This window comes from Triturus cristatus, chromosome 10, assembly GCF_964204655.1.
Source record: "Triturus cristatus chromosome 10, aTriCri1.1, whole genome shotgun sequence".
NCBI lineage: Eukaryota > Metazoa > Chordata > Amphibia > Caudata > Salamandridae > Triturus > Triturus cristatus.
This window is the reverse complement of record NC_140593.1, coordinates 832,836,340-832,855,738: the sequence shown is the minus strand read 5'-3', so window position 1 is coordinate 832,855,738 and position 19,399 is coordinate 832,836,340. Positions and strand designations below refer to the sequence as shown.

General features: G+C 42.1%; 1 protein-coding gene across 2 annotated transcripts in view; it reads right to left on the bottom strand.

Moving 5' to 3' along the window:
- IFT38 (intraflagellar transport 38) overlaps positions 1-19,399 on the bottom strand; it is an 854,149-nt gene that overhangs the window by 95,752 nt on the left and 738,998 nt on the right. For both annotated transcript variants that reach the window (XM_085628445.1, XM_085628447.1), the window contains exons 9-10: positions 13,048-13,120; positions 3,312-3,422 (exon numbers count right to left, since the gene is read on the bottom strand). In XM_085628445.1, the coding sequence (XP_085484571.1) occupies positions 3,312-3,422; positions 13,048-13,120 (184 nt within the window). The remainder of the gene's footprint in view (positions 1-3,311; positions 3,423-13,047; positions 13,121-19,399) is intronic.

The following is a 19,399-nucleotide window of genomic DNA, read 5'->3' as shown; positions in this document are numbered from 1 at the left end:
CAGCTTAGAGTGCTGCAATTGAAGCCATGCACGTGGTGGAATGCGCCCTCACTCTTCCCTGGAGAGGACGCTTGGCTTTGGCATGACAGAAAGCAATACAGTCTGAGAGCCACGCTGTATACCCTGTTTGGACAGGGCTAGAACTTTCCGTGGCTGAACAAATTATACAAATAGCTGGTCTGATGTGATTATGTCCTTTGTTTTGTCGATATGGAATGTGGGACATCTATGCAAGTCTAGAGAATGTAATGATCTTTCTGCTGTTGAAGATGGATTGGGAAAGAAGGATCTAGAAATGACAGGCTCATTCAAATGGAAGTCAGTAGTCACCTTAGGAAATAATTTAGGAGTGGTTCTGAGTATCACTTTGTCCTTAGTGAAGAGGAGAAAAGGTTATCTGATGGCAAATGTCTGAATCTCTCCCACTCTCCTAGAAGATGTTAGAGCCAGGAGAAGTGCTGTTTTCATGAGTCTCAAAAGGAGGTAATATAAGTTGGCCGAGGACTGTATTCAGCTTCCATGGAACTGAAGGATGTCAAAAGGTGGAAATGCTCTGAAAAGCCCTTTCGTAAACTGTTTAATGATCCTTTGGGAAAATAGAGTTGACAACGTTGTGTGAGTCCTTCTAAATCTCAAGATTGCAGGCAGATGGCCCATCTGAAGAATATTTGAGAGCAAATCTGGCGAAACTTAACATATGGAAGCACCTGAGAAAGCTTTATTTGAAGTGGATGATGACCATTATTCATGTACCAGACACCGAAACCCTTCCATTTAGAGTTGTAAGTCTTATTGGTTGCTGGAGCTTGAGCATGCACCAGAAACTGTTTACACTTTGCAATAGAACCAAATGGCCAAGTTGTAGGTGGTCAGGTACCATGCTGTCAAGTCCAGCGACTTGGGATCATAGTGAGGAATATTTCCATGATGTCTGGACAATATCCTGGGGACATGCTCCCAACTGCAGCAGCTTGTTGTACCAGTACTGGCGAGGCCACACCGGAGCAATGAGGATCTGAGTGCAATGGTCTATCTCTGCATTCTTCAACACCATGGGGTTCTGGGGTAAAAGAGGAAAGGAGTAGGCAAATATCTTGGACCTGCTGAACGAAAGAGAATTGCCCATCGTTCCTGAATGCCAAAACCTGCATATGAAGCACAGACATTTCCTGTTGTTTGGAGTGGCAAACAGATCGATGTGGTGGATGTGCTACTAAATATATTATTTTGTTTCAGGCCTTTGGCCATTTTACATCATATACTGTATGCTGCATATTTTACACTATATAGTGCTATGTTAATGTACCGAGTATTCCCAGCTTGACGAAGGGGAACGATTCAAGCATGTGAATATATAGAAGATCCAATATAGGATAATTAAAAAAATAATAATGTAAAATAAATATTTGAATTAATTATGTTACTATATATATTACATAGAAGTACAAACACATATGTATATATTTGCTTGTGTGTTTGTATCAGTATATATTTATATATAGTATTAAATATTAGTGGAATATACTTAATTTACATGATATTAAAAGTACCTATTAAAATCTTTAACATTTACTACTTTAAACTCTATTTATATAGTTTTAAAATCAATATGTTTATCTATTTTTGGACGATATCCGTGTCAACGATATTGTCCCCCCGATATTTTTGTACTTACCATTATAAGTATAGGAGCACGATATTGGGGTAAACAATATTTTTGACACAGTATTTTTGTCAATGATATTGTTTACCATTAAACTGTGCCAGATATCCCATGAACCACGGCTTTCACTGGCCAGAAACCATCCTTTGCAAAAACTGTTCATGTTTTTGATTGGGAAAGATCTTGCTCAGGCCTGAAAGTATTCTACATTTGAGGAACAATTACTACCTGGTAGCACAATCAGCTGCTAACCTATCATCTGAGTATATCTGGCCACAGGAGTAGAGGCTTATGATAGATCTTTGGAATATCCAAACTTGTGGCTTCTGTGAAGATGAAATCATTGATATATGTTTGTAGGAATAGAAAATAAGACTGGTTTAAATGTTCCTCATTTCTTAGGCGATAAATCCATCTGGTTCATTCGATTTTGAAAACTGTCTAGCTCTTCAATGTAAAAACAGAACTTGCATGGCATTGGGTTGGCTTCTCACAATAATAGATGCAAACCCAAGTGTTTACATTAGGACTGCAAAAGAACGGCTTTGTCAAGTTTGGGTCATTAAAAGACAAAGACATATTGAAGTTGTGTAATGGTGTAAAGAAAGTGCTGGAATATGAAAACAGTCTATTCTCAATATACGAATCCTTAACTGCCACTCGCCAAAAATACCAATACTGTATTGTGAGTCAATGTGATTCTTGTAGTGCAGGCTTTTCCAAAACCATTGATGTCCTTTCACCACATTTTGCCCAAAGAGCAATATTAAGCAAATCTCCAGAAAACTGAAACTCTATCCTGATCCAAAACAGGAAGAAAAGGAACTTCCATTGATCGCTGCAACAGAAATCAATGTTGGAGTGATGAAAGACCCAGAGGACAACCGGTAGAGTTGCGATATCAAAGCACTGCCATCCCACTACCAGTGCATTCCTGTGCTATGTAAAAGGTGAAATGTCCTATGGCGAAAAGTAAGCTGTGGTGTCTCAAAAGTAGAAAAACCCAATTCTTTAGGTGGGTGTTGGGTCAGATAACTGCTGGAGCATTGTGGTCAATCATCGTAGGACATGGAAAGCGAGAGAGAGCGAGTATGGTCTCAAAGTGCTTTTGAAAACTTGCGCTCTTTAAGTGAAATATGTACAGGTGATCCCACGCATATATCAGTTGCTGACTGCCAATTTGCTGTTGCATCCTGGCAAGTGGCCTGCCAACAGAAAATTATACAGATGCTTCTTGGAATGCATATTGGAAATATAGCCTTTTATGGATGTGCAAGCAAAGTAAAGAGATAATTCCTCACCTGCCGTGGTTGAGTGAACAAAAGACTGAGACTCTATTGACTTAAATATGAAGTATTTTGCAACTGAGGAATCACACTATTTATCAAAATAACAGAGTTTTACAACAAACAAACTTGAAAGCGACAAACCACAATGAATTAACCAAGCTGTGCCTGAAAAGAGGCTGTGGTGTACATACATTGTCAATACCGAAAAGGTATTTAATTAAGAATACACTACAGGCCCAATTTGTAAAGATTTCTTTGAGAAGGGGTGACTTACAATAGACTCAACACAAGATTTTCAATATAAACCATCGGATGAGGGTAAGCTAAAATTAATCGAAGGATGTGATTTGAGGAGGTACCTTGCATCCTCATGTTTCTAGCAGTCCTTGGCTTCAACGGTTGTCGATCTTCTACATCACTGTCAGACCCATCATCATCTTGGATCTCCATGTCAGAATCCTCATTGCTATCTGAATAAACACATAGAAGGAATAAGATGTTTTTATGTTGTTTCCACATCATTACTATTGGACTTGGCCCTTTCTGCAGGGTCATCCCCAAACTTTTGCTTTCACCCTTCTGTTTTCTGAACCAGCTTTTGTTGATATTTAGGACTGTGCACTTTACCGCTGCTAACCAGTGCTAAAGTGTGTGTGTTCTCTCCTTAAAACATGATATTATTGGCTTACACCCAAAAGGCACAGTACATTTACTTGTGGTACTACATGTATCCAGGGCCCAGTAAATTAAATGCTACTAGTGGGCCTGCAGCACTAATTGCGCGACTCACGTAAGTAGCCTTTTAAACGTGTCTCAGGCCTGCCATTTTTGCCATTTCAACTTGGCAAAATAAACCTTTTGACGGGTCTAAACCTTCCTTTTTGAAACGTTGAATGTGTCCTTTTAAGTATTGGATATCATGGCAGTGAAACACTTTTAAAGTGTTTTCACTAATGTGAGGCCTACCTCTCCGATACAATAACATTGGGTTACCTTATTACATTTAATACAGTCTTATAGCCTGCTGCAGAGGGCTATCGCAGTTGTTAAAGGCGCTGAACCCGTGTTATAGGCCTAAGCAGAAGGCGAGGGCCGATAATGAGGTGGAGGGCCTTTTACAACCGGGTGTTTCACCCTGACAATAATTGTGGTTGCTGCTTGAGTAGGGTTTCACTCCTGTCAACCAGTAACCCAATTTCCTACACTGTTGTTCAGCTGTGCGATTTGGACTTGTGTTTGTGCAGTACAATTCAGTTATTTTGTGTTACACTAAAAAACCTATATAAATAATTTTATACCAATTCAAGTTTTTAATTCTCCTTGATTGAGCTTTTGTTTTTCCCAAATTTACCCTCATTCTACTTTACTGTCTATGACCATACCTCAGAGAGAAAAATAAAACGATAATGCATAAGAGTATATTATCGTTTTATTTGTCATTTTTTCGGATGCTGGCAGGTGGGGCGACTGCTGCATCAATTCCTTACACATTGCCTCTTAAGTGAATAAGCCTGACTGCTTTTGTGCCAAGCTACCAGAGGATCAAGCACAGGGTAATTTGGGGGTTGCTTGTGTTTCACTCTGATGGTAATTGTAGTTGCTGCTTGAGTAGTGTTTCACCTCCTCAGCTAGTAACACAATGTCCTACACTATAGAAGCATGGATACTCTGATCTTTTTTTCATATTAGCAGTTCTGGTGTTCAGGAAAAATGTATACTGTCAGAAGACAAATAAAAGCTCCTGTTTGCTCTGATTTTCTTATATTTACCTCATAACATTATAACAGACGTTTCTTGTACTTTTATTGCACCCCCAGGTAAAGCCACAGAGTTAATCCTCAATCCAGAAGATTTAGAAACACATGTCCCAAGGTAATTATCTTAATGTTAGGAGAAGACAAACAGCTGCTCCTCTTTACAATTGCTCGGATGGACTACAAATGCTTCTAATGTAATGTTCTCAAACCTTGGTAGTTGATCCCCATTGACTTGATTGTCTAACTAGTTATGTGAGATACATACAGTTTTATCACTTGCTGTTTGTTTGCCAACTATCTCATTACAGCTTTTTCATTGTTTACCATTTTCTCATCATTCTGTAAGTAAGCCTTTCTTTACCATTTCATCTCCATCATCAAGTTGGTTGTGTACTTACCTTGTTACTTTTACCTTTAACTGTTTTAATAATGTACCCACTAATGTACCCCCACCCTTAAGCTTGGGGTAAAACCTTTCTCAAATGAGAAGTCCTAATGTAGCCAATTAACTGCCCCTCCACCAAGACTTTTATAAATGACCCAGGAAAATGCTATACAATCCAAGAGCTCCCTAGCATTCAGTGAATCATACATTGTAACGGAACAAACACCGACAGAGCATGGGTTATCGCTATAAAAGAACATTGTGTCGACAGATTTTCACTTAACAAGCAAATTAAAAATGCGATAGGTCTTGCCTTTCATTAAGTTAAAGTCATTTGCTTTGCTATACAATACCATTAGTAAAGTAAATGGCCTTAACTTAATCAAAGGCGAGACCTATTGCATTTTCAATGCTTGTTCTTCTATGCATGCGTGAAGGGAGTGCAGCTTTGGGCATGTCTCGAAGACCAGTGTTTTTTTGATTTGTTGACATGCACTGTAAATTATTCTCAAGATTGCCAGAATATGTTCCGAGTGCAGATAAGAAAACCAGTTGGGAAGGGACCTTAACTGTGTGCCTGCAGTTCCTTCCACGCCCGACCTCTGCAGGCCGCTTGTCAGATACAGTAAGCAGTGTGCAGAATTTCTGTGCTGGATTATGGATGTGAAAATGTTGTCTTTATTCTAACAGGCGAGTGATATGACCGCAAAGTCCATGTAAATATTGCGAATACATATTCTTGTCTCACACCTAAGATCGCAATGCATTTCTCCTCTTGCAAGAGCAATTGCTTCCTTTAAGATGAACTGGAAACTGTCATTAATTTAGAAGCGCTGTAAATTGTTCATTTTCATGGCTGACTTCGCCTTAATAGAAAGGCAGCCCTCAGCGAGGAGATTCTATTGGAATGCATTTCACCAGTGGTGTTTGTTTGCCTGTAGAGCACCAGACTCCTTGATCACTGACAAATGCGGCGGGCTGTTAAATAATTATTTAGTGCCTACATCAGGATTCTCTGAAAGGCGGCTTTCAGTTTAAACATGAGAAATGTGTGTCATGTTGAAACGTGGGCTTTTAAACAGTGCGGGCAGGACAGTAATCTGCTAGTAATGGGGTACAGGAATATTTGGGTGAGGTTTATTTATTATCACTTTACAGTGGCACTTTGCCCGTTCATGATGAGACTGGTGAGCGGCAGATAAGATCAGCTTAACCTCTTTCCGGTACCTAATGTGTAAGTAAAAGCTGTCTGCGTCACACATGGAACTGGGTGCCATGACATGTCACAGCAAAAGTCTGGTCCTGTAATACTCAATAACGCGGTGAGTATCTGCTGTGAAGATCTGTGCCACTAGTCTCCTAAATTTAAACGCCATGAAATGCACAACTCCATTTTTCATTCTTCCGAGGTTGATAGCTTCACACAGATAGGCTTGGTGTTCTTGTGGTTGGAGGAAGCAGGAACCGGTGCGCTGTGTTCAATGGGAATTAGCTAATTTTCGAGACTGATGATTTTCGAACAGCTGCGGACTGAAGAGAACCGCGCCACTCCTTATCAGCACTGAGGTGCCCCTGCCCTCCTCCACTTATGCAAGAAAAGCCGCAAGCATGCGGTGTTTGTCTATAGTAGACAGTTTGGGGCTGCTAACATTTTTAAACGAACAACGATGTGGAAGGAAAGGTAGAGCGCGTGCATATGTTTTGGTGGCAAAATAGAGTTTGGGGCAGAGGGTAAGCACGGCAAGTTGTTAACATGAAGATAAGTGTTAGAACATAGTGCGGGGCAGAGGGACAGGCACGGGGAAGGGGAGGCGTGAAAGCTAAATCAAGCGCACGGTGGGAGCAGAGAGGAGACGCCATGCGCGTGCACATCACCTCGCCAAGGGGAAGCAGCGCATGCGCTGCATTCGCTAGGCGAGACCTAAAAAGGATATCGGTCCTTCCAGCAACAGATCTGAAAATCATGCCATATAAGAGTTCTTACTCCTCAGACAGGAAGCCTCTTCTTTTACATAGGAACAGTTATGCCTGAGGTGAATCTACAAATTTTACTGCGTAATCTATAGATTACACAGGAATTGAGGAGAGCAACAAGGCAGAATGTGGGTAAGAATCGATCTCTCTGTCTAGATATATGGGCATGGAGACAAAAGCACTACTGTGTTCTACATGAATACTGACATCCCAAAAGTGATCTCTTGTCCATCTTGCTGGAAATAATGAGCAGGAGACACCTCTTGCTACATATAGTGTTTAGGGTCCTCTCCCTGAGCAGCACAGAGATGTTTCCGCATGGAAGCCTATGCTGTGTCTTTGCTCATCCACATATAAACGCACACATCTGCAAAAACTCTATAATTCTCTCTCTCCGATTTGTCTTCCTTTTAGGTCCACATATATTATTTTTTTACGCAGGCGAAATCTGGAGAATTTCACCTTATACGAATTTTACAAGATATTTGGAAGTGAACTTTCTTTTCGTGATTTTAGCCCATGAGGGAACTAGTTTGAGTAGAAATTGGATAATGCCAGTAGTAAAACTTCTTTTGCGACGCATTTTCTCTGTAACCCAGTTTTTTGCCGGCATCTTGTGTGATTTCTGAACGCATGATATGCCCCATTCAATTTTTAGCACAACATACCCATAAGTACAGTTAATGATATTTTTTGCATGATCATGACATTTCACAAAAGAAAATACAATTTTGTCTACCACTCCTTATTGGATAACCACCTCTCAACCAGTAACCCGTCAGCTATGCAAAATATATTGGAAAGTGGCTTTATTACAAAGGCATTATGCTTCCATAGGGCCGGACGATATGCACTGATACAGCAATACTTGGGACTACCTGATTGTTTACAAGTACTGAATATTTAAAATGACTGGTAGCTACAGCTATAGCCACTGAGTACAGGGAACATCTTCAGTATCCAGATTGCATGACATTTTAATAACTTATAGACTAGAAAGCAACTTACTTCTCTGAGAACTCTCTAACAGACAGAAGGGTTTTACCTTCTCTCATTTAAGGATACCCCCTTCTTTGTTTATTTTGTATACCTCAGGGGACTGGGAGTACCCCTTACAACTTAGTTGTGAAATCCCTTTCTCTCTCTTTTGTTATATTGTATTCAGGCAGCGCACAGCTGTGAGAGATTACTCATTATTTATTCAGACACGGCTTAGGATGGGGGAAAACCCAGGACTCACTTTCTCCACAGAGGATGTTGATGCCATTCTGGCAGAATCTTCTTTGTTTGCTGATACCAACATCTCGCAGACAATCTCCCAGACCACTGACTGGGATTCACTCTCAGAAAGCAAGAGGAACAGAATCAGAACTATATTACATGGCACAATTCTGACAGAATATCTAAGGACGAATATAGCACCCAAAGGTCTCCTAGTTACTAACGCCCCACAAATTTTTCTAGATGACCCAGCTTTTAGAAGGGATTGGGCCCAGATAGCGTGGCACTGTACACAAGACTGGATAGTGCTGATAGTAAAAACCGCCAAAAGACTATCAGACGCTATGCTTATCGAAATACAGCTCACTGAGACACACATTAAAACCACCATCACTGGCTATAAGAAAAAACTAGAAGAAATTAACAAAGAACTCAATGAATACAAAGAAAACCTGACACAACAAAAGATCCAGAAATTCCAAAAAGATCTTAAACGGTTTTCATTTGTAAAAACTTATCCCTACTCAGACCCAGACTTCACCCCCCCCCCCCCCCCCCCAGGACTGACAGGAATTCAGATCAGTCTAGTAATGACTCATCCGATAGTAGTACCTCCAGTACGAACAGTGGGAGGTACAGAAACAAGGGCAGATCAAGACCATTCAGTGGCTGGCCCACCGTAAAACCACCAATGATGGGGGGACCACCCGGCCTTTTCAATCCACATCAGCAATATCTCATGTACGGTTGGCAACCACCTTTCATGCAACCCTCTTTCCCACAAAACATGTTCAGGCCGCCTTTTTTAGGGAGAGGCAGGAGGCGAAGAGGACGAAGGAAGCCGCAAAATCAACAACAGGTCCATTGGGAAGAAGAGGAGGGGGCAGTGGGACACAACACAAGGAGCAAGACCAAAGAACCCCAGGCAGGGACAAGCAGCAACAGAGCCTAGTCACAAACCTGTCGAAAAAAGAGCTCACATCGGCAGAAAAACAAGTTTTGGAAAAGGGACTGGGCTTTGTCCCGACACCTAAACTAGATAAGTTCAATCTACACTGTGAACTTGCCACTTTCTTCCGTAAACTAAGACTAAAGGCGTTCTTTGCAACTAAAAGTAACGACACATCAAATGTTGACACTAATGAGACGGGACTACGACTCAAATCTAGTTTTACACCACCACCACACATGGTCCCAGGTGAAATAAGCACCTTTGAACAAGCAGTCTTCAATGAAATCGAGAGACTACCAGACAAGAAGCCGTTTTTCAATCTCAAAAAAGATTGCAAAATTGCTTTAGAGGGTCTCAAGAACTGTGAGGACATCGTAATAAAACAAGCCGACAAGGGTGGAGGGGTGGTCATACTGGATAAAGCAATGTATCAAGCAGAATGTCTGAGACTGTTATCTGACAGGAGAAATTACCTCCCACTCCCCTCTGATCCATCTAATGACCTAAAATGCGACATCAGTTCATTGGTTAACTCAGCGGCCTGTAACAATGAGATCTCTAAAATGGAGGCAGATTATTTGACCACCACGGAAGGCAAAATTCCTTACTTCTACATCCTTCCCAAAATGCACAAAGATAAGTTCCCACCACCAGGGAGGCCCATTGTTTCTGGGATTGGTTCACTCCTGGAGCCACTATTACGATTTTGTGACTTCTTTTTCAAGACTATGGTCCAACAATCGGAAATATATCTCCAGGACACCAAAAGTCTTCTGTCATTACTTAAAACAATCCTGGTTGACGAGCATACCATCCTCGTCAGCCTGGATATTGAAAGCCTTTACACCAGCATCCCTCAGGATGCCACCCTAAACGTGCTTGAGCAGTCACTCGAGAACTCAGAATGGTCCCATAGAACCCCCAAGGGGTTTATCATCGATTGCGCCACCCTAGCCCTGAAACGGAATTTTTTTGAGTTCGAGGGTACCCTGTATTTACAAATGGGCGGTACTTCTATGGGTAGTACCTTCGCCCCTAGTGTGGCAGGACTCTATGTCTACGACTTTGAGAAGAAATTCATCCTGACCACAGCCAACCCCTTCTCTAGAAACATAACACTATGGCGCAGGTACATTGATGATGTACTCCTAGTATGGAATGGACCTCAGAATGTTCTAATTGAATTTTTCTTATGGATAAATACCTGTGATGACCATCTCAGATTTACTCACTGCAGTGACACCCAGTCCTTAGTCTTTCTGGACGTTGTGATCACCATAGAGAACGGGGCCCTTGAAACCCGCACACACTACAAACCGACTGCGAAAAACAATCTACTTAGGTTTGATAGCTTCCACCCCAGGCCCCTCAGGGAAAACCTCCCCTTCGGACAATATCTCAGAATTAGGAGAAATTGTAGCAAGAGCTCTGATTTCCGCTCCCAAGCTAATGACCTGTCACTCAAATTGTCAGACAGAGGATATCCCGAAAAGATATTAGCAACTTGCAAAAAACGGGCTGCTAATCAGAACCGTGAGGCACTGTTGGAACCCAATCCCAAACAAGTGACGGACACGCCTCTTACGTGCGTCACCACATACAGTACTATCTCTAACCAGGTCACAAGGACAATTAACAAACACTGGAACATCCTGAATACAGGCAATCTAAAATGGGAAAAACCCTTGTTCTCTTTCAAGAGAGCAAGGAGTATTAAAGATGCATTGGTACACACCAGACCAAAACAACCAGAAACACCAACAAGATGTACTGTCCTTAATTCATGGGGCCTACCTAACATTACAGGTCATTTTCCATGCGGTGACTGTAGCGTGTGCCATCTCACCACAGCCACAAAAACACTATCCCTAGAACCTGGCAGAGAATGGTCACAAAGAAAACATACAAACTGTAATACCACCAATGCAGTATATTTAATTACCTGCCCGTGTAAACTTCGTTACATAGGGATGACAACAAGGAAAGTGAAGCAGAGAATCTGTGAGCACAGGAGCACTATTAGATGCAAAAAACAAACCACACGTCTAACAGAACACTTTCTTCAACACCATCATACACCTAACGACATGTGTTGGACGATAATTGAAACTGTGACTGGTACCAACACACAGAAATATCTGTATGAGAAAGAACAACGCTGGATACATAGATTGTCCACCCACAAACATGGTATGAACAATTGCATACCTTGGAACTCTGTGCAGAACAAGTAACCTCAATGTGCCATGTAATTTTAGCTGAACTACTGTTTTCCTTTTTGGAGCATTCCTCCCACGTGTGGAATGTCCTATTCCATGTAAATATATTTTTTAACAATCACTCTTGACTCCTTTTTATTTTCTCACCTATGACTAGCCATTCACCGGTAAAACCGACCTGCCCCTTTAAGAATTGTCTCCTCACTCCAGGCCACGCCCACTAGTCATGTGACGTATAACCAGGAAGTGAGGAGTATTTAGTTGAAGCCTTGCTGCCCATTCAGTAACATCCGGGCACCTGGGGGAAGCACCGCAGGTTTGTGGCAGGCAGTCGGTGAGCTGAGGTAAGAGTGTGTAGGGAAGAGCTGGTGGCCACACACACGTGAGGCACTTAGAGTTGAGTGTTCTGACCATTACCCCCCGTGTTTTGTGTTTTTTGTCCAACAATAACGCAGCACCGTCTGCCTCCCTTATGAGCCCATGATACGATTCGAGTAAGAATCGCGAGTGAGTTTTGAGTCTTTTCCTTATTTTCACCGTGTTCTGTTTTTAAATAATTTCCTTAGCGCACGCATGTCACAAATAGAGTCTTTTTCACGTGCGTCTGGCCGCTCTATAGAATCACACATCAAGTATGCTCACAATTGCTGTGTAGCCGTAAGACACCCACGACTTCCACAATGATTTAGTGGGTTGATGCTAATTTCGCATAATATGGAATGGATGTTCGGTTCCAACAATCACTGGTAATTACCTGGGGCGCATAACTCAGAATGAGGTGATTATATGCGCAAAAATGAGAGTTCACTCGGAAATGGGCACTGTTCACTCTAATTTTAAATAGATCATTTTCTGATTGCCCAGAACTGTATGTTCTTTTTTCAGGTTCATCTGTACGCAGAGGACTCCCTGAACCCTTTTTACCACCTTCGCAAGTATATGTAGGTGGCACACAGACGCTCCAGGGTTGGATGCACCTTAGTGTGTGTAGACCGCCCGGTGTGTCGATAGGTCCTGACGAAAACCTGTGACTACACTCAAAGGTTGAAACATGTAGACCATCAATATTTGGATAATACTTTAGGTCAAATCAAACCTACATTAGTATTACACCTCACCACTTTTTTAACCGTGACCCTGCTGCTCGATATTACATTTATTAGGGAGTACAGTAGGATTACTTTTAACTTTATTTCACTCACTCACACACGTCACTTACACGTACTGACATAATAACAAACCTGCTCCGCTGTAATCAGGCGTCGAAGCACACCCGGGTGGTATTCGGCTGCTCGGGTGGACCCAGATGATGAAGCACGTCACCAACTAGGTTGGTGAGTGAGGGGTTTCATAAAAAAGAAATAATTTCTCTTTTTACTTCTCTGAGAACTCTCTAACAGACAGAAGGGTTTTACCTTCTCTCATTTAAGGATACCCCCTTCTTTGTTTATTTTGTATACCTCAGGGTACTGGGAGTACAACTTAGTTGTGAAATCCCTTTCTCTCTCTTTTGTTATATTGTGTTGCTATTTGTACACCAAGGCTCAAATTCTTGGCAATAAAGGACTCTCTATTTATGTCACTTACTTCCAGTTTTCAACAGTCGTTTCTCCTCTTCTTTCAGCTTGTTCTGCATCAAACGCAGTGTATTTTCCGCTTCCTACAAAGAAAGAGTGCAAAGCAAACAGTTAATTCTGGCTTGAGGAATGTGCAAGCTTCGGTAGTTTAATGATGAACATAGGATTCCACTGAAAAGTGGCTACGGAGGAGTGGAGAGAGCCCACGCAAACGTCTAGTATTTTATTTTTAAAACTGCAATAAACATTCTGGCGAATGCCCCACACCAAGCACTATGCAAGACAGGTGAAGAAAACAAACACCATCTAAGACATTTAATTGAAGCCACCACAACTGAATTGCAAAATCTGGCACATCCAAACAATTTTCAAGGAATATGGAGAGACCTCAATTCAAGAGATGTTAGGGTTTCCTCTCTGTATTCTTTTATTGTGAGCTAGATCCTCAAAGTCAAAGTCTCCTTTATTTGAGCTAGACACTGAGATTTGACTTTGCTGCAGTTTAACTACATTGTTCCTACTATGCTTTAACCTAAAGAATTGAAGTAACGTTTCAGTATTCAAAACGTTTACCTATGATATCATCCCAAATATTCTCAGACACTTGATAGTCAGCAAACTGAGGTGACCATGGCACATTATTTTACCAGTCTTCTGACACATCAGTTAGGTCTAACATTATACCCGTGAGCATCTACTTCTTTTACGGCAGCCCCCGCTTGACACTTTCCCTTGCTTTGACCGTTGCGCTTGCAATAGTTTAAAGTGGTTGAAGCAGTGAATATATGGAGGCTCTTGCTCACAAACCATTCACTATTGTCAGTTCTGTGGCCTAGAACAAGAACCAACACAATTTCCAAAGCCCGGCGTGGAAGGTGGGAGGATATGGTGCATCATGGATCGCAGTAGGCTTCAAAGCGACCTCGGGAATAACACAATTGGAGCATTTTGCAATTTTCCTTGTCCTCTTTGTTGTCTAACTTTGCGATCTTTCGTAAAGGGCTAGTTCCTATACCTGTGCTTTCGTACTTAAATTGATTTTACATACAAATGCATCACTTTGCTCTCTACATTAAATGCACCTTTGCTGCAAGTTAATTTTGCCAGTATGTTTAAAATAGGCCAGTAATACCAAGAAAAAGAAAAACAAGATCCTGCTACCCAGATCTTCCAAACTTTGACTCTATTTATCTCAATTTCCCAAAGAAGAGTCCTGAGGGACCCACAGCACTCAACCCTCTCCTGGTAATCAGGTGTCCAGGCTATCACGCGCTACCGACACGCCTTTCATTCAAATATGGGACAATGACATGAGGTGGCAGCATATTAGGTCCACTCCCTTGTTCACAGAGGGCATCCGTGGGTCGATGGTGGCACCCATGCAGTTTTACCTCATCTGGCACACTGGGGACCTGGTGTTTGGCTCAAGCCTCCTATCTGCCTTTACCAGCGCAAAACTTAGCTTCATCTGAAGGTGTCACTGGTGGATGGTGTCCCCTTCTAGGGAGGACATCTTAGTGTGATCTCAGTCCCTACATGTAGCAAACGAACTGATGCACATGAAATTGCACAGTCCAAAGTATTAGAATTTATCAGTTGGGAAAGCCTTGGGATGTTCAAAATGTTTACTCGTACACTTCAACTAACATTTTTGGAGACGGGTACTACAATTCCATGCTCAATATTTTGAAAGACAATATTATTCTTAATTCTAACATACTGTGACCCACGGAAGTCTGAATTCCTAGCTCATGGTTTGATATTTTATTTTGTGGCTTAGGAAAGACAATCAATATAGAAGTAAGCTAGCTGAAGGATACTTCTGAAACTCCAGATCCTAAAGATCTAATAATAACACACTGTGACCTATGGATGTCTTTGACTTCCAGGGTCTTAGTTTGTTATTTTATTCCCTTAAAAATACCAAAAAGGCTTTACTGGACCACTGATCACTGGAAATGAAATCAGGTAGAGGCTGTCGCCATGGCCAGCCTGGAAAACAAGGCTGGTCTGCAGGCTAGGAGGCTGCTTTCAGAGATGGGTGGACTGCTCATCCATGCCTGCGGCAAGTACCACAGTTACCTGAATGGCTATTTGTACAGCTGTCACTAACAAAAACCACACCACAATGTGCTGTGCCACGTCACGTGTATGAGTGCAGACATGGTGGCTCTCTATGTCAGGCATGTGGAGGGTGTACATGGTAATGAAGCTATTGACCGACTGAATGAATGTGTGACGGGTAAAAAGTGATACATATATGCATAAGGTCAGGATGGTAGGTTTACCAAATGCCAGGCAACATAGCACAAGTGCACCGGGCTGCACCTGAAGTGCCACACCAGCCTGGCGAACCTTGCAAAGGGCTGCAATATTGTATGGAAGGAAGGTCTGGAGGAAATCAGAGATAGGTGACCAGAATAAGTGTTTCACACCAGCACTGCATTGGTGCTCGAACAATTTGCAGTCTGGGTGCTGCCATCAGTGTTACATCACTGAAGTCATAGGGAATGTGAAAAAATCCACGGGTTTCACAAATAACAAGTACAGCAATGAGCCACACTATTTCAGCAACAGATTGGTAAAAGTGTGGAATGTAGCCAGTGATGTGTTTTGCAGTACACTATTGCAAATATATTTCTAAAACATGGTGTGGTAGCTCACAGTCATTTACAGACAGCATGTTGTCCATTGAAATGGCCACAAAATTCGTACTGACATGCGGTTTTACTGCTACAACTATATAGCGCACAAATGATAATGTGTAGAGATCAGATTCTGCAAATATTCATTATTTTCATATCACCAAGTAATGTCTTATTTACTGACATATTTGAAATATTTATAAAGTTTGTTTACAGGTATTTAAAATGTGCTCTGTGTTAGAAAAAACTGACATCCTAAAGCATTTTCTTTCACACTTCCCTTACTGCAGCCAGATTGTCACATAGTTCACTTTACAAAATCCTATGACTTTGCAGTGAGCAAAAGAAAAATAAACACTAATCACCATATTAAAAGATTATGCAGCAATGTGTCAGAAGACATAGCCTGACATTTGACCTTTGTCTATGAACACACAGCAAATGTGACAAGATAAAAACAAATTGTAAAGGCATCTTTATTCAGGGACAATTTAGGGATTTTGGGGGCCTTGGGCCAAAAGTATTTTGGGGACCCCCGTTCTGAACAGTTTTGAATTTATGATCCGATTTCAGCTCTTTCATGCCCTGTGTGGTCAGCTTACGGACAGTGCACAGACACACTCATCCAGATTATAAATGTGTTTACGTCTAATATTGAGGGATAGTGATGTGTGTTTTTAACAGCAGCAGCTCACTAGTTCTGCTGCAAATAATCTCTGTGACACCCTCTAATTTCTCATATGTCAGGCCCTGTTTTGATCTAAAAAATCTTTTTTATGGATGTGGCATGACTCTCATGCATCACCCAGATTAAAAGTAAATGAAAGGAAAATGGTATTTGAAACAATCTGTTTAAGAATGAACCAAGGTCTTCAGGGAAAGACTCTCTGCAAAACACCGCTGGCTCCTCAGTGGCTTAGCTGGAAAGTGGGGGGCGGTCTTCCCCGCTATCACCTGCCGTCTACGGGCCCCTCAATGCGTTTGCCGCGAAGGGGCGGCAAATGAAGAAAATACTCGTCAGCACCCCTGCTCTTCACTGCAGCCGCCCCAGGGCACCAAACGCTGAGACCGCTATGGGCGCCATAGGGCAAGCTACGCCACTGTGGCTCCTTGGGGGGCAGCTGAAAGTCTGAGGCCCTGGGCCAGAGCACACTTTGCCCACAACTGGAAACGTCTTACCTGGTTCCTCTTCGGAACTTCAGCATGGTTATACCCTTACTTCCAGCGCCTATACTGCACTGACAAAGTGAAGGTGGCCTTCAATTCTGAGAGTATGGCCAGTTTTTCCCCAGCGTCCTTAATCCATTACGTTTACAAAGCCTCTAAAAGGTAGACTACATCTTGTTGAATTTCTACCCATTTATGCCTTGCAATGCTTTTGGTTCTGGTGACATCATAAACTATGAGGCCAAAGGCAAAGTGATTTGCTAAATCACCAGGATGAAGATGGCAATATTGGACCATGTTACACATGCTACCAATCATGCCACTTTCCTGTACGTTTATTATGGTGCACTAGGCATAAAACATTGTCTTTTCCAAGTAAGGATATATTTATTAAAAAAGGAGGTGAAATAACAAACAACACTGTTTAGTTGAATAGTTAAGAGAAAAATATAATGTTTTAGAAACAATGTTTGTTTTGCTTGGTTTATTATTCTTAATCTGTTGAAAGAAGTTAGGGCATGATTATGGACTGCCAAACTCGTGGTGGCTGTTCCTGAACCGCCAGACTGGCATTCCATCTGCCGCATTACGAATATAGCGGTGGGAACTCCACAGCACCGCCGCAACCGCCGAGGATCATGGATCCCGCAGCAGTCAGAGGCCCTAATATGCTGGCGGTGTTGCTGGGGCACCGCCGAGCATATTAGCATATTAGGAGTTTCCTCACCACCACAGTTTTCATGGCGGTGAGTTGCCTTAGGACCATGGGGTGCCTGGAGGGCAACACATGTTGTGCGCCCCTGTGTGCAGTCACCTTCTTCCCCGCACGACATTAAATGGGCTTTGGCACTCCCACTGCGATGCCTTTTCAATAGACACTGCAGTGGGAACTCCAAAGGCCTGCCCCTAGACCACAGGATTACTTGTAATCTGGCGGGCGGCCGGAGGTCGACATTGAATGGGCTTTGGCACTCCCACTGAGATGCCTTTTCAATAGGCACTGCAGTGGGAACGTCAAAGGAATGCCCGCTAGACCATGTGATTACTCGTGATCTGGCGGGGGGCCGGAGGTCGTGTTTGGTGGTCTTGGAGCAGGGGTCTGGTGTGATGTGGGGGCCTGCTCCAAGAACACTAAACTTGTAAAAAGGCCCTAAGAGAGACTGAGGCAGCTGCCTGCAAGTTTCAGTTAGCAATGTGCACTAAGTACAGTTAGAATGTTTATATTTTGCTTAGATATCATGAATGGAATAGTAATAAAATAAAAGGCAATGGCGGAGCTCTGCGAATGTCATTATATGAGTCAGGCTTCTACAACGAGTAGCTCGTGAGCTACTAGTAGCTCTCCTCTGTGCAGCCTAATCTACAAAATTAGAAGCTTTTCCTTAGTTAACTTCTATATGTATACCAACATTTAAAAGCAGGTAGTTGAGATGAAAATGTGTGTATTTTTGGAACTCATAAGTGATGTTTTGAGAAAAATGGTTCAATTTCCAAAATATATTTAAAGTTGATATTTGAGTGACAAAATCAAAAGGTGTTGGGGTGACTCTTTCCCAATAACATCAACTTGGTGGTAAGGTCATTGCAGCTATCACTGTCATGTATTACGCATGTTAAGGCATTCCACCTGGATCAACCATTTTACACTCCTGCGGGCAACAATGCTTGATGCGCTGGAGTGCTCACTGCTGGCAATCTTTGCATAGGGTGCCCACTAATGTAATCATGTCGGATGTGATAATTATTAAGTTGCTTATAATATTAGTAGGTCAGGATGATTATCATTAAACATAAATAGCTCGTTACAGAAAAGGCTGGAGACCCCTGATATGAATACACTGACATTCTTGGAAAATAATTAACTGAAAGGAAAGAAATCTGATGGAGGCTAATAATGGATGAAAACCCCATTTCCGGGGAATCGTGTTACATAAGTGAAATAAAATCACCTCCGTGCTAAATGTGGGTTATTAAACCAATATTTTTTGTTCAACAGACGCACGCACACATGCCAATAACAGTTGATATGGCGATTTTGAGAGTGTAATATGTTATTTATTTCTAGTGTTGAGTGTGGGTAGGGGCCATGATTCACAGGAGTTGAAGCCCCGAGTTGGTCTTGATGACCCCCCCGCCCCCCCACTCCCTAAACAGTTGGTGCTGATGCCTCTCCACTCCCTCAACAGTTATTGGCTACAATTCTGTCCTTCAGGACAATTTTTAGCTATGACAGTCGCTTTTATTAAACCGCGCAAAGCCACCACAACACACATCAGGAGTACACTGAATGAAGGCAGAAAAGAAACAATCTTTGATGCATATTTTATGATTTTCAAAAACGTACAATACTTTTCGCATCACAAATGCACTTCCTTGAGGAGTGAGCTACACGGACAACCCTGACAGAGCAGGCCAGCCTATCCCTCGGAGGTTGGTATGTATGGATTCAAGCCACGGTGCTTTCACTATTTAAACCTGGCTGGCAGAGGCGAAGGAAATAAAGAATAAAGTGATCTGAAGGGACAAGTCCTTATTGTCAGTCGCAGCGGG